Below are 17,322 nucleotides of genomic sequence, written 5' to 3'. Positions count from 1 at the left end.
TCAGTCTCTTGATTTTTGAACTCCGCCTGTCCCACCCCCAAAGGGCGTGTGCATGTGGCAATCAGTAGAGCCCTGTACAAATACAAAATTTGTATTCGTATCTGATCTGCAAAAATGTTCCATAGATATAAAGTGGATATCTGTGGATTTGCAGGGCTCTAACAATTAGTGTTGCCCACTCTCCCACATGTACTGGATAAAGTGATATTGACCCCGTTGCAGGAACTCTCACCCCCACATCTGCCCATCTCCTGCCCAGCAATTGATCCTGTCCTCCAATTCCCCCTCACTTCTGTCCCCACCCAACCACTCTCAATTTGGCTCCCCCTCACTTCAACCCCGCAGCCCGCATAATTACTAACCCATCAGTTCATCTCCCCCTACCTCATTGACCCCCACTGCCCTCAGTTCACCCTCCTAGCATTCACCCCCATCTGCTCAGAACCAACCATCGTATACCCCCCACCCCATCAGCCTCCCCCTCCTCACTTCAGCCCCCCTGCCATACTTTGGCCTCCCAGTTGGTGGAAGCCTGTGGGCCCAGTGGCTAATCTGCCACTGATTGTGTTGAGGTTATTGGTACTGGATCTCCTTTTTAAAGTCCATTATCTAAATTCTCTTGAGGTTTTCCACTTTTCTCACTAGGACTATCATGGCTATTATGCTGTGGCTGAGGCAGTTGTTGGTCTTTGAACCTTTGATCACATGAACACTTTATGCAAAGTTTTTGTCTTTAAGTTGTTTATGTGGTGAACTAGTCCATGCAGTTCAGAATACCTCCAGAGCTAGTCAAGGCTATGTCAGTTGATTTCAGCTCTGAAAGGAGAATTATATGTTTCTTTTGATATGACTGTTCCGTCTGCTTCTGAGTTTCCATGAAGATTCATTTTCTCTCTCCATGCAGGCTCTGTGTCATCACTTGTGATAGATCTGAGAAACAATGGATATTGGCTGCCTGCAACAGTCAATTGCCTAATTGCCAAATAAGAGAAACAGTTGCAAAGTGTCCATATTTTGAATGCTTGTTACATATTTCACCTTTAGCTGGACACACATCTCTTGAGCTATGAAATTTTCCACATCTTGTGCATTTAGCTTGAAAGCATTTGTAGTCTGCCTGGAATTTGTCCTTATCCTCAGGGCTTTTATGGTAATGGTTTCTAGCGCTCCTGGTGTGACTGCTTACAGCTTCTAAGCTTATTTCACATTTTTCAAATTGCTCCTGTCTCTTGTTCTGCTGTCTGACTAGTTCTGACCGCATTGCTATCTGTGTAGCAGTGGTTAGATTTAAGTCTGTCTTTAATTGTGGTTGCTGTGAGAGGTTCTTGTCTGTTAACTCAGTAACTAGCCTGTTTCTGATATTTTCTTGTTTTGCAGCCAAAAAAACAAAGTTTTCAGCCAATGCAAGAAAATCTCTTATAAAAGAGTCAACATTTCTTTTGGTTCCTGAATTCTCTGGTGCAAACATACTCTTTCATAAACCACATTTCTCTGAGGTATAAACTATGCATCAAACATAGGCAAAACTCTTTGACTGTCTTCAGTAAAGGTAAAAGATTTTTTTTAATGTGCTCTGCTTCCCCATAGCATAAATTAAAGATGATACCTGAATATCTCCAGTTTCCTTATGGAGTTTTGTAGTAATGCGAAATCTTGCAAAATGTTGCTTCTATGTCACCTTCTGGATGAACAATCAAAAGCTGAAGTTCTCTGGGGCAGTGAAGAATGTTTATTTCTGTTTTCCTTCTCCTATGGCATTAGCTTACTCTTGACACCATGTCATGTATGTCTTCTTCACTGTAGGTTGCAGGACTGCTATTAGCAGGTCAGGCTTCTGCACTAGATATGGACTGGCTACAGATCTTCCTTCGCAAAGAGAGACACTAGAGATGTGTCTTCTATGACAGAGGTTCTCAACGGGTGGGTGTGGCCCCATAGGGGTCCGCGAACCCTTTCAGTTGAGCTGCAGTGCCCCACGGCTAAAACCCAGAGCCTGGTCTTCGGTGCCCCCCATGGGGTTGAAGCCCTGATCCCCAGTGCCCCCTGCTGGGCTGAAGCCAGGAGCAGCAGGGTTGAATTCCAAAGCCCTGGTGCTCCCCAAGGAGCAGAAGCTCTGAGCCATGGGCAGAGTTGGGAGGACACGTGGGTGTTGCCCTCTCACCCTAAAGTCCAGTGCAAGAGCAGGGCAGTCCCAGGGCAGCTCCAACCGCCCCTCCACCTCCTTCTCTCCCTGCCCCCTGGTCAGCTCGGAGGTGGGAAGCCAGAGCCTGGCAGTGCGGGACAGCTGCTGCTCTGGCTGGTGCCATGGAGCAGGCAGCCGCGGTGTTCCCTCATCTCCTGCTGCTGCTGGTGCTAGGGATTGAAGCTGTTCCTCGGTTCCCAACCCGGCTCTGTGGCTGGCAGAGCCCTCAGGGAACAGGGACTGCAGGGGAGCCCTCCCAGCACACAGCTCCTAGCTACCCCCCCTCCCTGCACCCTGAGCTACCCCTTTGCCTCCACACAGTCCCTAGCTACCCCCTCCCTGCATCCTGAGCTGTTTTCAAACTTTCTGAGCTGAGCACCCCACCTTTGAGTTATAATTTTTGATTGTGCTCCTCCCAGCACACAGAACCCAGACAGGTGGGTGGGCTCCTGATATGAGTCGGGGTGGAGGTGGTGCTCCCTCCCCAGACCCCACCATGCAGAGCTGGCTTGAGCCCTGCTGGCCCCTGCCCCTGCCCTAGAAGTCAAACTACACCTATGCCCCAAACCCTCAGCCCAGAGCCCTGAGTTCCCCCCACAACCCGCGCTGGGCCCTGGAGTTTTTATAGCATGTTATGGGGGGCCTCAGAAAGAAAAAGGTTGAGAACCCCTGTTCTATAAGATCCTTTAATACACTGCCAGGTAATTGTTGTGAGCTTAAATAAGGTATGTTACACATGGTGCCAACTAGTGGTTGATCATAATATAGTTTAGCATTCTATTACACAAAGTACTTCGTCAAGCTAGTAAAAATTGTTTAGAAAACATAATGAAACGTATTTTTTTTAAAAAAGCCCTCAAACCCCCACAAACACTTAAACATTGCAGTCACAAGATAAAATTGCGTCAAATGCTGTCTCTGTGCAGCTTGAGGCCCATCTCAACTGCTGTAGTTTTTGGTCAAGAAGGTTACATGTGGTAGCCCCACAAATTCCCCGAAGAGTCATAGTGGGTGATAGCCTAGCCTGGTCAGTTGTGCACCCAGCGTTCTCATAAAATAATAATGTGCTGCTTGTGACACAAACTGTGGTGATTGTGTGTGTGACCAATAAACGTTTCAGGCCTGAAAACCTTCTAGATGCAGAATTCAAAAACAGCTTTGTCAAGTACGAAACAGTTACAGCTGGAGTTGGTGGGAGACTGAATCGAAGCATGAAGTTCAGCGTTGCCCACTATCATGCCTTACAATATTTGGTGTTTTGCTTAAAGTCCCAGCTCCTGGAGTCACATGATTACAGGAGAATCTCAGCTTTCACTACCCAAAATAAAAAAAATCCAGACGTCCGGGGCGGTGGGGGGGCTTGAAAAGGCAAAAGCTCCCTGCACCTGAGGGCTCAGAGCAGAAGGCAAAAGAAAAGATCCCAATGTGAATTTTTAAAACGCTCATGGTTTTTAAGCCAAGCTGCAGCTGGGGTCCCCGAGAGGCTGCACTGGGAGCTGCACACTAGGGGCCCCCTGCAGGCCTAATGCTGGTGCCTTGTTTTCCTGCAGCCCTGCTTCCCCTGAGGGGCTGGAGCGGGGACCAGGGCACGCGGGGAGCAAGCAGGGCAGGCTGCCTCGTGTGGGGTGTGGACAAGCAGGCGCAGGAACCCCGCTGGCTGGGAGTCGAGGGCGGGGGAAGAGAGCTCTGCGGCACCACTCCCTCTCTACCGGAAGTGATGCTGGGGGAACAGAACCCGCTTGCACGAGGGCCGCTTCCGTCTTCCGGCTGGTTGCACCGAATACTGCCCCCCGCAGGGCTGCTTTCCGGGACGGGACCTGTGGCCCCGGGTCAGCCCGGCCGGACCGGAAGCCGGGTGAGGTGCTGTGTAATGCATCCGGGGGCGGGGCGGCGCCTGCGCAGTGCGTCGGGACCGGGAGGAGACGCTTGAGGGGGTCTGTGTGGCCGCCGGCATGCCGGACTATCTGGGCGCCGATCAGCGCAAAACCAAGGAGGAGGAGAAGGAGGATAAGCCCATCCGCGGTGAGGGGCCGGGCGGCCGCGGCCTCATACCCCCTTCGCCCCAGCCCGGGCTGCGGGGCATCCGGGGGCCTCTATCCCGCCCCCGCCCCTTCTGCCGGGGCCCTTCTCCCGGTGCCCGCCCCCCCCCCCCCCGGGCTTCGCTGCGCCGGAGACACCCGCAGCCGCGCGGGGCCTCGAGCTGGCAGGTTGTGCGGCCGTGCCGGGCCGTGTCTAGCCCCGCCGAGCGCCCCGGGGCCTGCGAGCTGGGCAGGGAGCCGAGCCGCGGAGCGAGCCTGTGACTTCCTTCGGCTAGTGCAGGCAGCGCCCAGGACTCCGGGTCCCACTTGACTTCTGAAGGGCCAGGAGCTGCCCAGCCTTCCCCAGTCTCCCGTGTGACTTGCCAGCCCCCTGGGCTGCTCGCTCGGGTCCGTCTACGCTGCGGCTGGCACGGGCTCACTGGGCTTGGGCTCCGGGGCTGAAAAAAGGTGGTGTAGACGTGGGAGTGGAGGGTCCCAGGGCTTGGGCTCTAGCCTGAGCCCCAGCGTCTACCCAGCAATTTTTAGACCCGCAACTTGAGTCCCGGAGCTGGAGTCAGCTGGTGTGTGCCAGGGCAGCTGTGCCGCAGGGCTTTTATCCCCATGTCGACCTACCCTCAAGGGTGGGATCTTCAAAGGGAGTTGGGCATCGCAGTGTGGAGAAAATCACTGAACTCTACGAAGCTCGAGTTTGGGTCCTACTCTCGTTATACCATGAGCAGGGGGAGAGACGGGGCTATGAATGCGACACACAAACTCGGCATGCTAGGCAGGTTGTTGCCCAAGTCAATGGGAGACGCTAACCAGAGAGCATGACCTTAAACCCCACCACTCTCAAAGATAGGTGCTTAAGTCCAGGCTGGGGGAAAAGTACTTAGCAAAGTGGATCCAGCAATGAGTTAGGTGTCTGCCTCACTCCACAAAACAGGGGGTTGTGTGCACCTTATAACTTTTAGCCCAGTATTAGCACTCTCCTGAAAGGTGGGGTATCCCTGTTCCAATCTCATCTTTCTGGTGGGTGCGCTAACCACCGAGCTACTGGATATTCTCATGTGGGGCTCTGTCAGTCTCTCCAGTTGAAGGTGTTCCAGTGTGGATATTGGAACGGGGGCAGGGCTGAACCCTAGAATTCCCATTTCCTGTGTGGGTGCCCTAACCACTGGACTTTCTCTAACCCAGTGACTATTTCATGATTTATCTATGTATTGAGAAGGTGGGCTGCAGCACTACCAGCTCCTCCTCCTTCTCTGGCCAGATTTTGAGTGGGACCTGATCCGGTAGGTGTGCTCAGAGGCTGCTTGGTGGATTGGGACTCTCATGTAAGATAAGGCCAAATGCCTATCATTCCCCGGTTCATGATTTGCTCTGGAGCTTAGGTGTATGCAGGATTTGATGGGAGTTCCTTGGGACTTAGGTGCCTAAATCTAGGGTTTAGGAACCTAAGTACCTTTGTGGATCCCACCCTTAATCTGTCCAGGCCTCCATTCCCTTGCCATAAAACAGGGGTAATAGCACTTCCCTATCTCTCAGGGGTATTGGGAGGATAACTACATTAACGGTTGTGAAGCACTTGGAGATCTGCTGATGGAAAAAGCAGTATTTGAGTAAATATCAGCCCCCAGTGCTGTCTGCAGTGAGGATCGCTCAGAAATGTGAGCGTCGTGTAGCAAACATGTTTGTGGCTGTGCTCACGCACCAACGCTATCTACTTTGCTGTCAAGCACTGAATAAACTGGGAGGGAATCATGCTTTTGGGGGGACCTCTGTATCTCACCAGCAAAACCTTTGTCTCATGTCCTGCCCTCTAACAATCAAATGATTGTATTGATGTAAAGACTCCTACTCCTTGTTTGTTGGTAACTTCAGCACAAGAGTGTCTTAGATTTTGAAATAGGGTCCTGTTCTTCCCACCCCTGAAATCCAGCGTTATGCTGGTAATCAATTACTTGGTGTTCAAGTATGCATTTAGGTATGTACAGTTGTACAAGTATCTATGAGAGGTTAGTGTCAGCACAAATGACATCTGGATTTTGGACAATTGTTGAGACTGTCAAGAAGCAGAACTTGATCAGTTTGCTTATTTGTTACTTCCTTTTCTCCAGTCCCTTGTTTATATATAGACTCTTTAGCTCATAAACTCTTTTGGACAGACTGCTTTCATGTTGGTCACTGAGATGCCTAACTCACTGTGGGTGTGTGATAAATAACAATGCAGTACTACTTCATCCCTGTAAGTAGCTGGAGAACTTGTCTAACTCTTGCTTGTCCTTGGATATCTAGCTTTATTGCACAGTACTCTGGTTTAGTGTTTAAAAAAAACAAAATAACAGCAACCCTCCCTCCTCCCCATATCAAAGGGGTTCTATGGGTGTGTGAATTCATATCTTTAGAAACAAAATTAGATACATTTAATTTTGTTCTTACAACTGAAAGCTAATTCTTGTGTATCTTGTTTCAGCATTGGATGAAGGGGATATTGCCTTGCTGAAAACCTATGTAAGTACCCTACATAACTAGAATGGTAAAGAAAATCATGAAAATCTAATTAACTAACTGAATCAACAGTATCTTCGAAACTGATCTTCTTTGGAAAAAATCAGTAAATCTGTTTCCCTCTTCCTCCTTAAAATTTACTCCATCTCTGCAACCTCTCTCCCTTAAAGCATTCTCTCCCGACCCCAGAAACAACAAAACCCCTACAGATTTAAATATTACTGGTCTGTGAAGGAACTATGACCAAATAACTTAAGTTTGCAATTTCTTGTATTTCTGTTTTAAAATATCTGACTATCAGTGGCCTGAATTTCATTTATACTTCTAGAGAATTTTTTGTGCCTTAGTGTAAATGAAATGGGCCTGAATGTGAGAATAAATTAATATAATTTACGTCTATTTTGGCTCGTGTATGTAACAATGGACCATTTGACTCTGTGTTTTAATATCAGTACTGTTTTTCAAGCCAGATACTGACTTAAAAAACTACAGATCAAGGTCAAGTTAATCTCTGAAGTTAACAATTAACTATATTGACCATCTCAACAGAACATAGTAACTGTCTAATATACATAAATATGTGTACATGTTTTTCTTAAGTTACTGAAGTGCACACAATTATTCTTCTGTTCCAGGGCCAGAGCACATACTCAAGGCAGATTAAGCAGGTAGAAGATGATATTCAGCAGCTACTTAAGAAAATTAATGAGCTCACTGGTAAGTGCTTATCTTTCTATTAAATTTTACTTTAAGAAAATCAAAACCAGGTAAACAACTGTGATTTTTTTATTTCAAAAGAGCAGACTTTGGAAAATTAAGGGAAAGGGTTAAAGAAGTCCCCGGACTGAAGGGCTCAAGCACTTAAATGCGGAAGAGGCTTTGAGTTTTTTCAAGTCAACTAAACAAAAACTATCTAAAATTTGCATCCCAGGAAAGGGGAAAATAAACTTGTATGGAAATGTTCAAGACCCAGCTGGATGAATAACCATATCAAAAAGGTTATTAGGAGTAAGCAGAGAGCCTATAGGGAATGGAAAAAGGGGTTGATTAGCAAAGAAAGCTACATCCTGGAGGTTAGTAAATGCAGGAATAAAGTGAGAATTGCTAAAAGCCAAGCTGAATTAGTTTTTGTCAAGGAAATTATTAAAAAAACCCTCTTCTTATTTATTTTGTGTTATAAATAAAAAGTACAAGGAAGGATGAGATTGGGCCACTATGCACTAGGAGGGGGGGGATAGGAGATTAAAGATAATTTATGTATGTCCCAAAAACTAAATGAATATTTTACCTCAGTTTTCAATAACAATGCTAATATGAAATGTGCATGAAGGCAATATAGCTGATGGAAATGAGTGTCTAGAAATGGAAATTTTCACATCTGAGGTGGAAGAAGAATGTAAAGAGTTTAATGTTCTCAATTTGGGGGGACCAGACAGTTTCTATCTCAGAATACTGAAAGAACTGGCATATGTTACTGCTTTCCAATAGCAAGAATTTTTAATAAATCTATCCGGGGATCATACTGGAGTATAATCAACATCATACATGTATTTAAGAAACGGGGAAAAAGGTGAGCTGGGAAATACAGACCTGTTAATCTGACCTCAGTAGTATTCAAGGTTTTAGAACAAATCATGAAGGAAAGAATAGTTAAATTCACAGAGGTAATTGGTAAAGAGGAGTTAATGCAGCATGGTTTTACCAAAGGTAGATCATGCCAGACTAAACTGATTTCCTTCTTTGAGAAAATAACCAATTTTTTTTTTTTAGATAAGGGAAGTGCATTTGACGCAGCACCACATGGGAAAGTATTAGTTAAATGAGGGAAGAGGGGATCAGTACAACATTGTAAGGTAGATAAGGAATTGGCTAGATGGGAGTAGGCAGCAGGTTGTGCTGAAAGGTGAATTATTGAACTGGAGTTATGTTATTAGTGGAGTTCCTCAGGGATCAGTCTTGGGACCAATCTTATTTAATATTTTTAGTAATGACCTCAAGCAGGATGCCACGGGCCAGGCACCGCCGGTGAGTAGAGCCCTGTGCAGTTGTATCTGCATTTGATCCACTAACTGCAAAAATGGTCCACGGGTATCCGTGGATTTGCAGGGCTCTACTCATCAGTAGGAAGTGACAGAAGAGGAGGGAGACCTGGGTGTGTGGGTTAATCACAGGATGACTATGAGCCGCCAGTGTGATGAAGCTATGAAAAAGGCAAATGTGATCATAGGAAGTATGATTAGGCAAGGCGTTTCCAGGAGAGAGAGAGATTAATGCCACGATAGAAAGCCCTAGTAAGACCTCATTTGGAATGCTGTGTACAATTTTGGTCACCTATGTTTACGCAAGATGAATTTAAACTGGAATAGGTGCAGAGAATAGCTACTAGGATGATTGGGGAATGGAGAGCCTATATTATGAGAGGAGACTAGAAGAGCTTGGCTTGTGTAGTCTCATAAAAAGAAGGCTGAGTGGGGTATGATTTTTTTCTATAAATACATTAGGGGTAAATACCAGGAAGGGTGGAGAGGTGGAAGAGCAAATGGGTATAAACTGGCCATGAGCAAATTCAGGCTGGAAATTAGAAGTTTTCTGACCATCAGAGGGGTAAGGTTCTAGAACAGCCTCCTAATAGGAGGTGTAGGGGCAAACAACTTAACTCATTTTAAGAGACAGCTGGACAAATTTATGAGTGCAGTTGTATGACCCGGTTGGTTGTGATGGTAGCGGGTATGGCTCAACATCCCTGGGGCTCACTTCCAGTTTGTCTTATGGTCCTAAAACTAGTCCTTCAGGGTTTCAGCCAATCAAAGGCAGGGGACAGGGAGAAATTCCAACTCCCTCCCCAATGTGTTCTGTGAAAGTTGTTTTAAATCATCTTCTGAAGCATCAGGGATGGCCACAGCTGGGGATGACCTTGAACGGGGAGGGCAAGTGGCTCTGAGGTGGCACCAAGCATTCTCTATCTCAGGTGCTTGGCTGGCTGGTTCTTGCTTACATGCTCATGGTCCTACTGATGGCCAAGTGTAGTGTCAGGAAAGAATTTTCCTCGGGTCAGATTGGCAGTGACCATAGGTGTTTTTCCCCTTTGTCTGCAGCTTGTTGGTGCAGGTCAATTGCCAGTATTATTTGGGTATATCTCATGTAATCATTTCTCTGCCATTGCAGGGACTCAGGCACTGGTACACCTCAGTCCTTCCAAATCTCTGCCTGTGGCACAGGATAGTCTAGTCTCCTGTGGGCTGTAGTACATTGGTCTAATTTTGGTGGTTGGGTTTAGTGTGCAGGTGCTGGGCGGTGTTAATGGCCTATGATATACAGGAGGTCAGCCTAGATGATTTAATGGTCCTTTCTGGCCTTAAACTCTGAGACTCTATGTGCATTATAACTAAGTTCACCATGTTATGCTTTCATTAAATCACATCTTCTATGAAGCAAAATATTCTGTCATGGATCTCTTACATGTTAAGGGCCTATTTCTGATTTCTTGATCAAATGTCCATCACCTGTAAAACTGGATACTATGCTTGTGTTTCATATATACTTCGTATCTAAGCTCCAGATTTGGCTTTAAGACTCTTAAAGGTGATCTGCAAAGGGGAGGTGGGAAATCTGGATTTATGCCCTCTTCTGCTGCTTTATGGTGTGTAAAGAAGCCAGAAAAGTCACTAAACACCCTCCCCCCCCTTTTTTTTTTTAAAATACATTAAAAATACCAGGAATATTGAGTTCTATCTTCCCTGTTTTTATGTTGGACGTGGTGGTGGGCTTTATTCAATAGTTTGAATAAAAATCACTTTCCCTCTAAATCAGGATTAACTTCTCTGGTATGTTTACTGTAATTGTACTAGTTCTCCAGTTGTCTATAAATTCTGCCAAGCAAGAACAAGGTAGACAAGACCTGAGTTTCTAATACAAAAATATATACAGGGGCGGGAGCTTTTTAGCCTCTGTTTCTGGAACATCATGAAATAAACTGGCATAAATCCCGCAGTTTTCCCTTTGCAAGTCACATTTAAAGTACCTGTAAAAGCTTCCTCTCAGCATATGCTCTTTTCTCTGATGTGACTGGTGGGTAATGTTTGTAGAACACTGAGAGTGAAGTATTGTTGATGTGATCAGTGAACTGGCTTTTCCTTCTAACTGTGCTATCTTCTATGTAGGGATCAAGGAGTCAGACACAGGCCTGGCCCCTCCTGCCCTCTGGGATCTGGCTGCAGATAAGCAAACTCTCCAAAGTGAGCAGCCACTACAGGTAGCCAGGTGTGTATGTTCCGTGGATCCTGTCATTTGAGCTATGTGGTATTATAAAATACATAGTATTTATAATTCTATTTGCAGCACCTGCCTTCTTCCCACATGACACCTGGTAAAAACTTAAATTGATTCTTATGTATTTCTAAGGTGCCACTCATTGTGGTATCTAAGTGCTCAGATGTTAACCTTTGTGAAATATGAGAAGCATGCCATAGTTGGAATAGTGATAGAATTATGAGTTACAGCACTACAACAATAAAATCACAAACATACTAGCTATATGTAAGGCTACGATTTGGTCATGGAATCCGTGACTTTCACAGACCTCCATGACTTCAGCCCGCAGCTGCTGGGAGCTGCAGGGTACCCCTACCTCCCGTGGTGGCCAGGAGCTGCGGGGTACCCCTGCCACCACCAGCGGTGGGGGGAATCCCCTGGCAGCTACCCAGCTGCCGCGGGCGGTGGAGGGGAATGTCCTGGCAGCTACCCAGTCCCCGTGGATGCGGGGGACCCCTGCAGCTCCCAGCCACAGCAGGGCAAGGTGCTGGACCCTCCTCCCTCCCCGTTTTGTCATGGACATTTTTAGTAAAAGTCACAGACAGGTCACGGCTTCCGTGAATTTTTGTTAATTGTCTGTGACTTTTACTAAAAATATCCATGACAAAATAGTAGCCGTAGCTATATGATTTCATAAAGGCACTTAGAGTACAAACCAAGCATCTTTAATAACTGATTGATGCTTGTGGAAGTAACAAGAAGCTTCATGTGTCTAACTCGTGGCCTGCATTAGTTAACTGTCTTTTCTGCTAGGTGTACGAAGATAATCAATGCAGATTCCGAGGATCCCAAGTACATTATCAATGTCAAACAATTTGCCAAATTTGTGGTGGACCTCAGCGATCAGGTAGCACCTACTGACATTGAAGAGGGGATGAGAGTTGGGTAAGTAAAGACATAGACTTCTAAGATAAGTAAGTCTAACTGTAGACAGAAGCTTCCTTTCCTTTAAGGTGTAATGATTTAGTCTCACGGTTTAGTTTTCTGCAAACAATCCTATTCACTGGTTAAGTGTAATCTGATATCACTGAAATGTAATTGTATACACAGTAGTAGAGTTAATGGGAAACTTTTCTGATGTTTTCCATTGGAAAACGCTGATTTGTCAAAATTGGAATGTTCTGCAGGATGAAATTCTGACAGAAACCAGGCAGGGTTCAGATGGAAACTTTCCTGCCAGGCAGGTTTCAAAACTGTTGGTTTCCTGCCAGCTTGCCTGCCCACCTCTTGACGGCCCAGGCTTTCAGGCTCCAAACACTTCTGCAGGCTGATAGAGAGCAGAGAACTCCAGGCTCGCGGCTCCTTGGCACTTGGGGTTCCAGGCTTGTGACTTCTCAGCAGCCTGGAAGCCATGGATGCCTAGGCTTCCCAACTGCCTGCTTGGTGATCTGCTGCGGCTTTGGGCAGCTTGGAACTGTTTCCAAATGTCCAAAATGCTGTTTCTACTTTTTCAAAACAGACTTTGGAATTCCTTTCCATGGGAAATCTCAATTTTGTAGGGATGGGCTCAGGCTGATACTGGAGAAAAGAGAACCAGCAGGATTTTATCCCCTTCACATTACAGAGGGTTTTTGTTTAAATTATAGTTCAGTTGTGTTCGTGTGAGGAGTATTAAAATGAAAATAATGCTGTTCTTACACCTTCCCACCAGTGTGGACAGAAACAAGTATCAGATCCATATCCCCTTGCCTCCAAAGATTGACCCAACAGTTACTATGATGCAGGTAAGAACTCCCTTTGCTTATTGTGTTTTTTCAAACTTGCTTAACTTAAAATGTTGACTTCTCTGGCTGAATTCTGCTATTGCAATAGCAAGTTGTTCAAATGTGCACGTATCTGTTTGTTATGCAGGTAGAGGAAAAACCTGATGTCACTTACAGCGATGTTGGTGGTTGCAAAGAACAGATTGAAAAGCTGAGAGAGGTGGTTGAAACCCCTTTGCTTCATGTAAGTAACTCGTAGATTGTGACTCAATGTTTTGATAACATTTTCTTCATATGATGACTTGTCATGCCTTTCCAAGTACTGAGATGTCTGAATGTAAATATCCCAGCAAACCTAAAAGTAGCTTTTCAGTGAAAATGGACTGGTTTATTTTTTATTTCATTCGCAAAACTGATTTATCACCGATCTTCACATAAAGATTCTATCTCCTGTTTCTTCCCTTCGCAGCCTGAGAGGTTTGTTAACCTTGGGATTGAGCCTCCCAAAGGAGTACTTCTCTTTGGACCACCTGGTACAGGCAAAACCCTCTGTGCCCGTGCTGTTGCTAATAGGACTGATGCCTGCTTCATCCGAGTGATTGGATCTGAATTGGTGCAGAAGTATGTAGGAGAGGTAATACCAAATACTATGTAAAAGGTGGAGCAAACTGCAGACTCCTAGTGGTGGAGGCCAAGTATTTTAATAGACATTGCGGCTGAATGAACTAAGTTTCGTAGACTCAAGGAGGCATAAAAACTATCAAACAAATAATTGCAGGTAATAGTCTGATAACCCTAAAATAGTGAAATCTTAAAATCTTTGTTACTCTACATCTGAAATTTTGAAAAACATTCATTGGCATTAGGTCAGCACTGAATGGTTTGAAAATCCCACCCTGAATTGTCATTAGCTTCTCACAGAAGTGACTCAAACCCTTTGTAGCCTCACACAGTTCTAGTGAATGGAGTACTCCTAAAATTTGTGACACTTGTAGCGGTTTTGGGGGTTTTTTTTGGGTATATGTTCTTGACCTATAACCAGGTTGCTGCTCCATACTCTCAAACTGTGCACCAGTTCATGGCAGCACTGGATAAAGTAGGTGTATGCCACTGTGTAGACCAGAGGTGGGCAAACTACAGCCTGCGGGTCACATCCGGCCCACGGGACTGTCCTGCCCAGGCCCTGAGCTCCTGGCCCGGGAGGCTAGCCCCCGGCCCCTCCCCGCCACAGGTACGCCGCGCGTGGGCAGCACTCTGGGCGGCAGGGCTGCCTGCTCATGCAGGGCAGTGTGGCAGTGTGTCTGGCGCTGGCCGGGCAGCGCAGCAGCCAGATATGCTGCTCTGAGCGACATGGTAAGGGGTCCCGGGGGGCAGTCGGGACAGAGGGCGGTTGGATGGGGTGGAGATTTGGGCGGGGGGGGTTAGATGGGGGGGGGGTCCTAGGGGGTGGTTAGGGGAGGGGGGTCCTGGGAGGGGGCGGTAAGGGTACAAGGAGCGGGGGGGGAGGGGTTGGATGGGTCGGAGTTTTGAGGGGGGCGGGAAGTGGGAGGGAGCGGGTAGGGGGCAGAGGCCAGGCTGTTTGGGGAGGCACAGCCTTCCCTACACAGCCCTCCATACCGTTTCGCACCACTATGTGGCCCTTGGGCCAAAAAGTTTGCCCACCCCTGGTGTAGACTGTACAAGGGTAACCAGATAGGTGAGAAGTTTGGTGATTACATATGATGCCTTTTGCTCCAAGGTCACGTTGGAAGCCAAAAGTTATCATTTGGTAGTTGGTCAGTAGCTTGTATGAAAGAGATGACAATGTCCCTATCAAAAACCACCATGATAGCTGGCTCATAGTAGCAGCTAAGAGAGGATAGATGTAAAACTTGAACTACCTGCCCCACCCATGTAGGTGGTCTCTGTAGTTCAGGGTTGAATTGTATGTGGCATAATGGACAGAACGCTGGCCTGGGACACGAAAGGACCTGGGTTCTATTTCTGCTTCTGGCTGCTGGGCGACCTTGGGCAAATCACTTCACCTCCCTGTGCCTCCACTTCTCCAGCTGTAAAATTGGCACAATGATACTGACCACCTTTGCAAAGCATATTGAGATCTGGGGATGAAAAGCACTGTATTAGAGTGAAACATTAGTGTTGGCAGCTTGTACTACTACTGGTTGACGTTCAAAAGTAGTGACCTTTATTTTACAGGGCAGCTGGTTTGGAAGCGTCCACCAGTACAAAACTCCTAAGAACTTAAAAAAAAAAAAAATCTAAAATCGCTGTGTTGGTGCTTGTGTAAGCCCAGGGTAAAGTATCCTGAGGGCACCCAAAGCTGCCAGAGTTGCACAGATATGTGCAAATCAAAAAGTAGGAATTGTTTCATAATTGGAAACTTATGATTACCACTTGGAAAGCTTCACTGTTTGCTTTAAAATCTTGAGCCAGCCTGTCTGTAACAAAATCTTATCCTCTCTGTTAGGGAGCTCGAATGGTTCGTGAACTCTTTGAAATGGCCAGAACTAAGAAAGCTTGTCTCATATTCTTTGATGAAATCGATGCCATTGGAGGTATGCTTGCAGCATGCATTGTTTTTAATCTTTATATAGTGAACTTTAAAAAATTACGTGCCAAGTCCTTGATTTTATGATTCTCTTTTCACATTGTAATTCCTTGTTATTAGGACTTGCATTCCATAAATCACAGCTTTGTAAATCATTAAAACTTAGGAAAACTGTTACTTTAACCTCAGTTCAGGTATATTTACTGCAGAAGGAACTATTAAGAAATAGTTAATAAAATCTGAACACATTTAATCCTGAAGTCATTTATTTCTATAATCAAAATACAAAGTGACTAAACTTAAGGCAGGATCTCTTACAAATACGGTACAACCAAGTTACTGTACAATTTAATTCTTAAACATTTTTCGTAAACATTTAACAAAAAATTAAACTGAATGTAAACTTTGCTTTGGGGAAAATCATATGGATTTTGTAAACCTAAGAAAAGTAGATGTGTTCCTCATCAAAGATAGCAATACCCATCTCTCTGACAAGGGATAAAAATATTTTGCCTGCTTATCTTCCTCTTAGCTGAAGATGATGCATTCCAGATAAGAATGGATAAACCATTTTGTTTTGGTAATTGTCTTGCATTCATATACAGCCGTGACTGTTGATATAACATATCCTTCATTTGTTTCTTGGTAACTGCAATGGGATTTATCCTCACTACAGAAGTGCCTTTTCCACATCTTGACGTGCAATGGTGTCTCTGCAGGTGCTCGTTTTGATGATGGGGCTGGAGGAGACAATGAAGTGCAGCGTACTATGCTGGAGCTGATCAACCAGCTGGATGGATTTGATCCAAGAGGCAATATTAAAGTGCTGATGGCAACAAACAGACCTGATACTTTGGATCCAGCACTGATGAGGCCCGGGAGACTGGACAGGAAGATTGAATTTAGCTTACCTGATCTTGAGGTTAGAACTGCTTGTTTTCAGTGCTAAGCAAACAGAGAGCAAAGCAATAGTTGTTTCATACTTTAATATTCTGCTGCAGTTTAGAGAGCGAGAATGCAACCACCTCTCCAGGAGCTGTACACTTGAAGTTCAGATGTGCAAAAAAAGCATGAGAGTCCATCCCCATAGGCAAAGCCCCGAACAGTAGCTGTGCTTTGCAGTGTACTCCCAACTCAACAAATCCAGACTCTATTAGACCAAGTCAGGAAGTAGGTTATAAAGTTCTAGCCCCCTCCTCTCTTGATTTGCAGTAGGAGAGAGGAGATCTCTTGTGATGACTTGTCAGAGCACTTCTAATTAGTTTCTTTATTGTGTGCCACAAACTGTTTGCTTTCTATTACTCAAATAGGCCAGTTCAGAAAGAGTGTTATGGTTTCCTACCAGTAGGTGGAGTAGGAAACAAGACTGTCTCCCCCTCTGAAGGGGTGTTCCACAGGCTGAGAACTCTACTTCAGTGCTTCTCAAGCTATCTGATGTGGGGGACCGGCAATTTGTTTTTCCAATGTGCGTGCAGACTGGCAGCCAATGGCTCGCGGACCGGCACCGGTCCACAGACCACCACTTTGAGTAGCACTGCTCTATCTCCTTTCACACCCTCCAATTTCTGTATTTTTTAGGGACGAACTCACATATTCAAGATTCATGCTCGTTCAATGAGCGTTGAAAGAGACATACGATTTGAGTTGTTGGCTCGACTGTGTCCTAATAGCACAGGTAAGTTGAATCCTATGACTTGTACGCTGTTTAAGTGTGCAATGTGCAGGTGTTAAATCCATCTGTCCTCTTCTTTGAAAGGTGCTGAAATTCGCAGTGTCTGTACAGAGGCAGGCATGTTTGCCATCAGAGCACGTCGAAAAATTGCTACGGAGAAAGACTTCTTAGAAGCTGTGAACAAAGTCATTAAGTCGTATGCCAAATTCAGTGCTACGCCCAGATACATGACCTACAACTAAGTTGCTGAAATTAAAGGAAAATATGTTCCTCTTATTAATCTTGCTATTAAACAAAAAGCCTGAATAACTGTTCAGGGTGTGTTTGCTGTCTAATTGCATTCTGAGTCTAGAAATAAAATACATCATTCCAAATGA

At 45.6% G+C, this 17,322-nt stretch overlaps 1 protein-coding gene and 1 long non-coding RNA gene across 4 annotated transcripts in view; both read left to right on the top strand.

The window, feature by feature from the left end:
- LOC119565074 overlaps positions 1–1,613 on the top strand; it is a 3,473-nt gene extending 1,860 nt beyond the window's left edge. For both annotated transcript variants that reach the window (XR_005223794.2, XR_006292389.1), the window contains exon 3: positions 905–1,613. This is a non-coding gene — a long non-coding RNA (uncharacterized LOC119565074). The remainder of the gene's footprint in view (positions 1–904) is intronic.
- Positions 1–17,322, top strand: part of PSMC2 (proteasome 26S subunit, ATPase 2) — a 20,124-nt gene extending 2,802 nt beyond the window's left edge. The window contains exons 1-12 of one of the 2 annotated variants that reach the window (XM_037889197.2): positions 3,948–4,204; positions 6,677–6,714; positions 7,347–7,428; positions 10,872–10,971; positions 11,776–11,907; positions 12,674–12,746; positions 12,874–12,969; positions 13,195–13,359; positions 15,193–15,280; positions 15,993–16,195; positions 16,852–16,948; positions 17,030–17,322. In XM_037889197.2, coding sequence (XP_037745125.1) covers positions 4,135–4,204; positions 6,677–6,714; positions 7,347–7,428; positions 10,872–10,971; positions 11,776–11,907; positions 12,674–12,746; positions 12,874–12,969; positions 13,195–13,359; positions 15,193–15,280; positions 15,993–16,195; positions 16,852–16,948; positions 17,030–17,187 — 1,302 coding nt within the window. In that variant the 5' untranslated portion in view covers positions 3,948–4,134 and the 3' untranslated portion in view covers positions 17,188–17,322. Of the gene's footprint in view, positions 1–3,947; positions 4,205–6,676; positions 6,715–7,311; positions 7,429–10,871; positions 10,972–11,775; positions 11,908–12,673; positions 12,747–12,873; positions 12,970–13,194; positions 13,360–15,192; positions 15,281–15,992; positions 16,196–16,851; positions 16,949–17,029 lie in introns of those variants that run through there. The other variant, XM_043551990.1, reaches the window with a different exon arrangement.

Source organism: Chelonia mydas, chromosome 1 (genome assembly GCF_015237465.2).
Source record: "Chelonia mydas isolate rCheMyd1 chromosome 1, rCheMyd1.pri.v2, whole genome shotgun sequence".
Taxonomy (NCBI): Eukaryota; Metazoa; Chordata; order Testudines; family Cheloniidae; genus Chelonia; species Chelonia mydas.
This window is presented reverse-complemented; position numbering and strand designations above follow the sequence as displayed.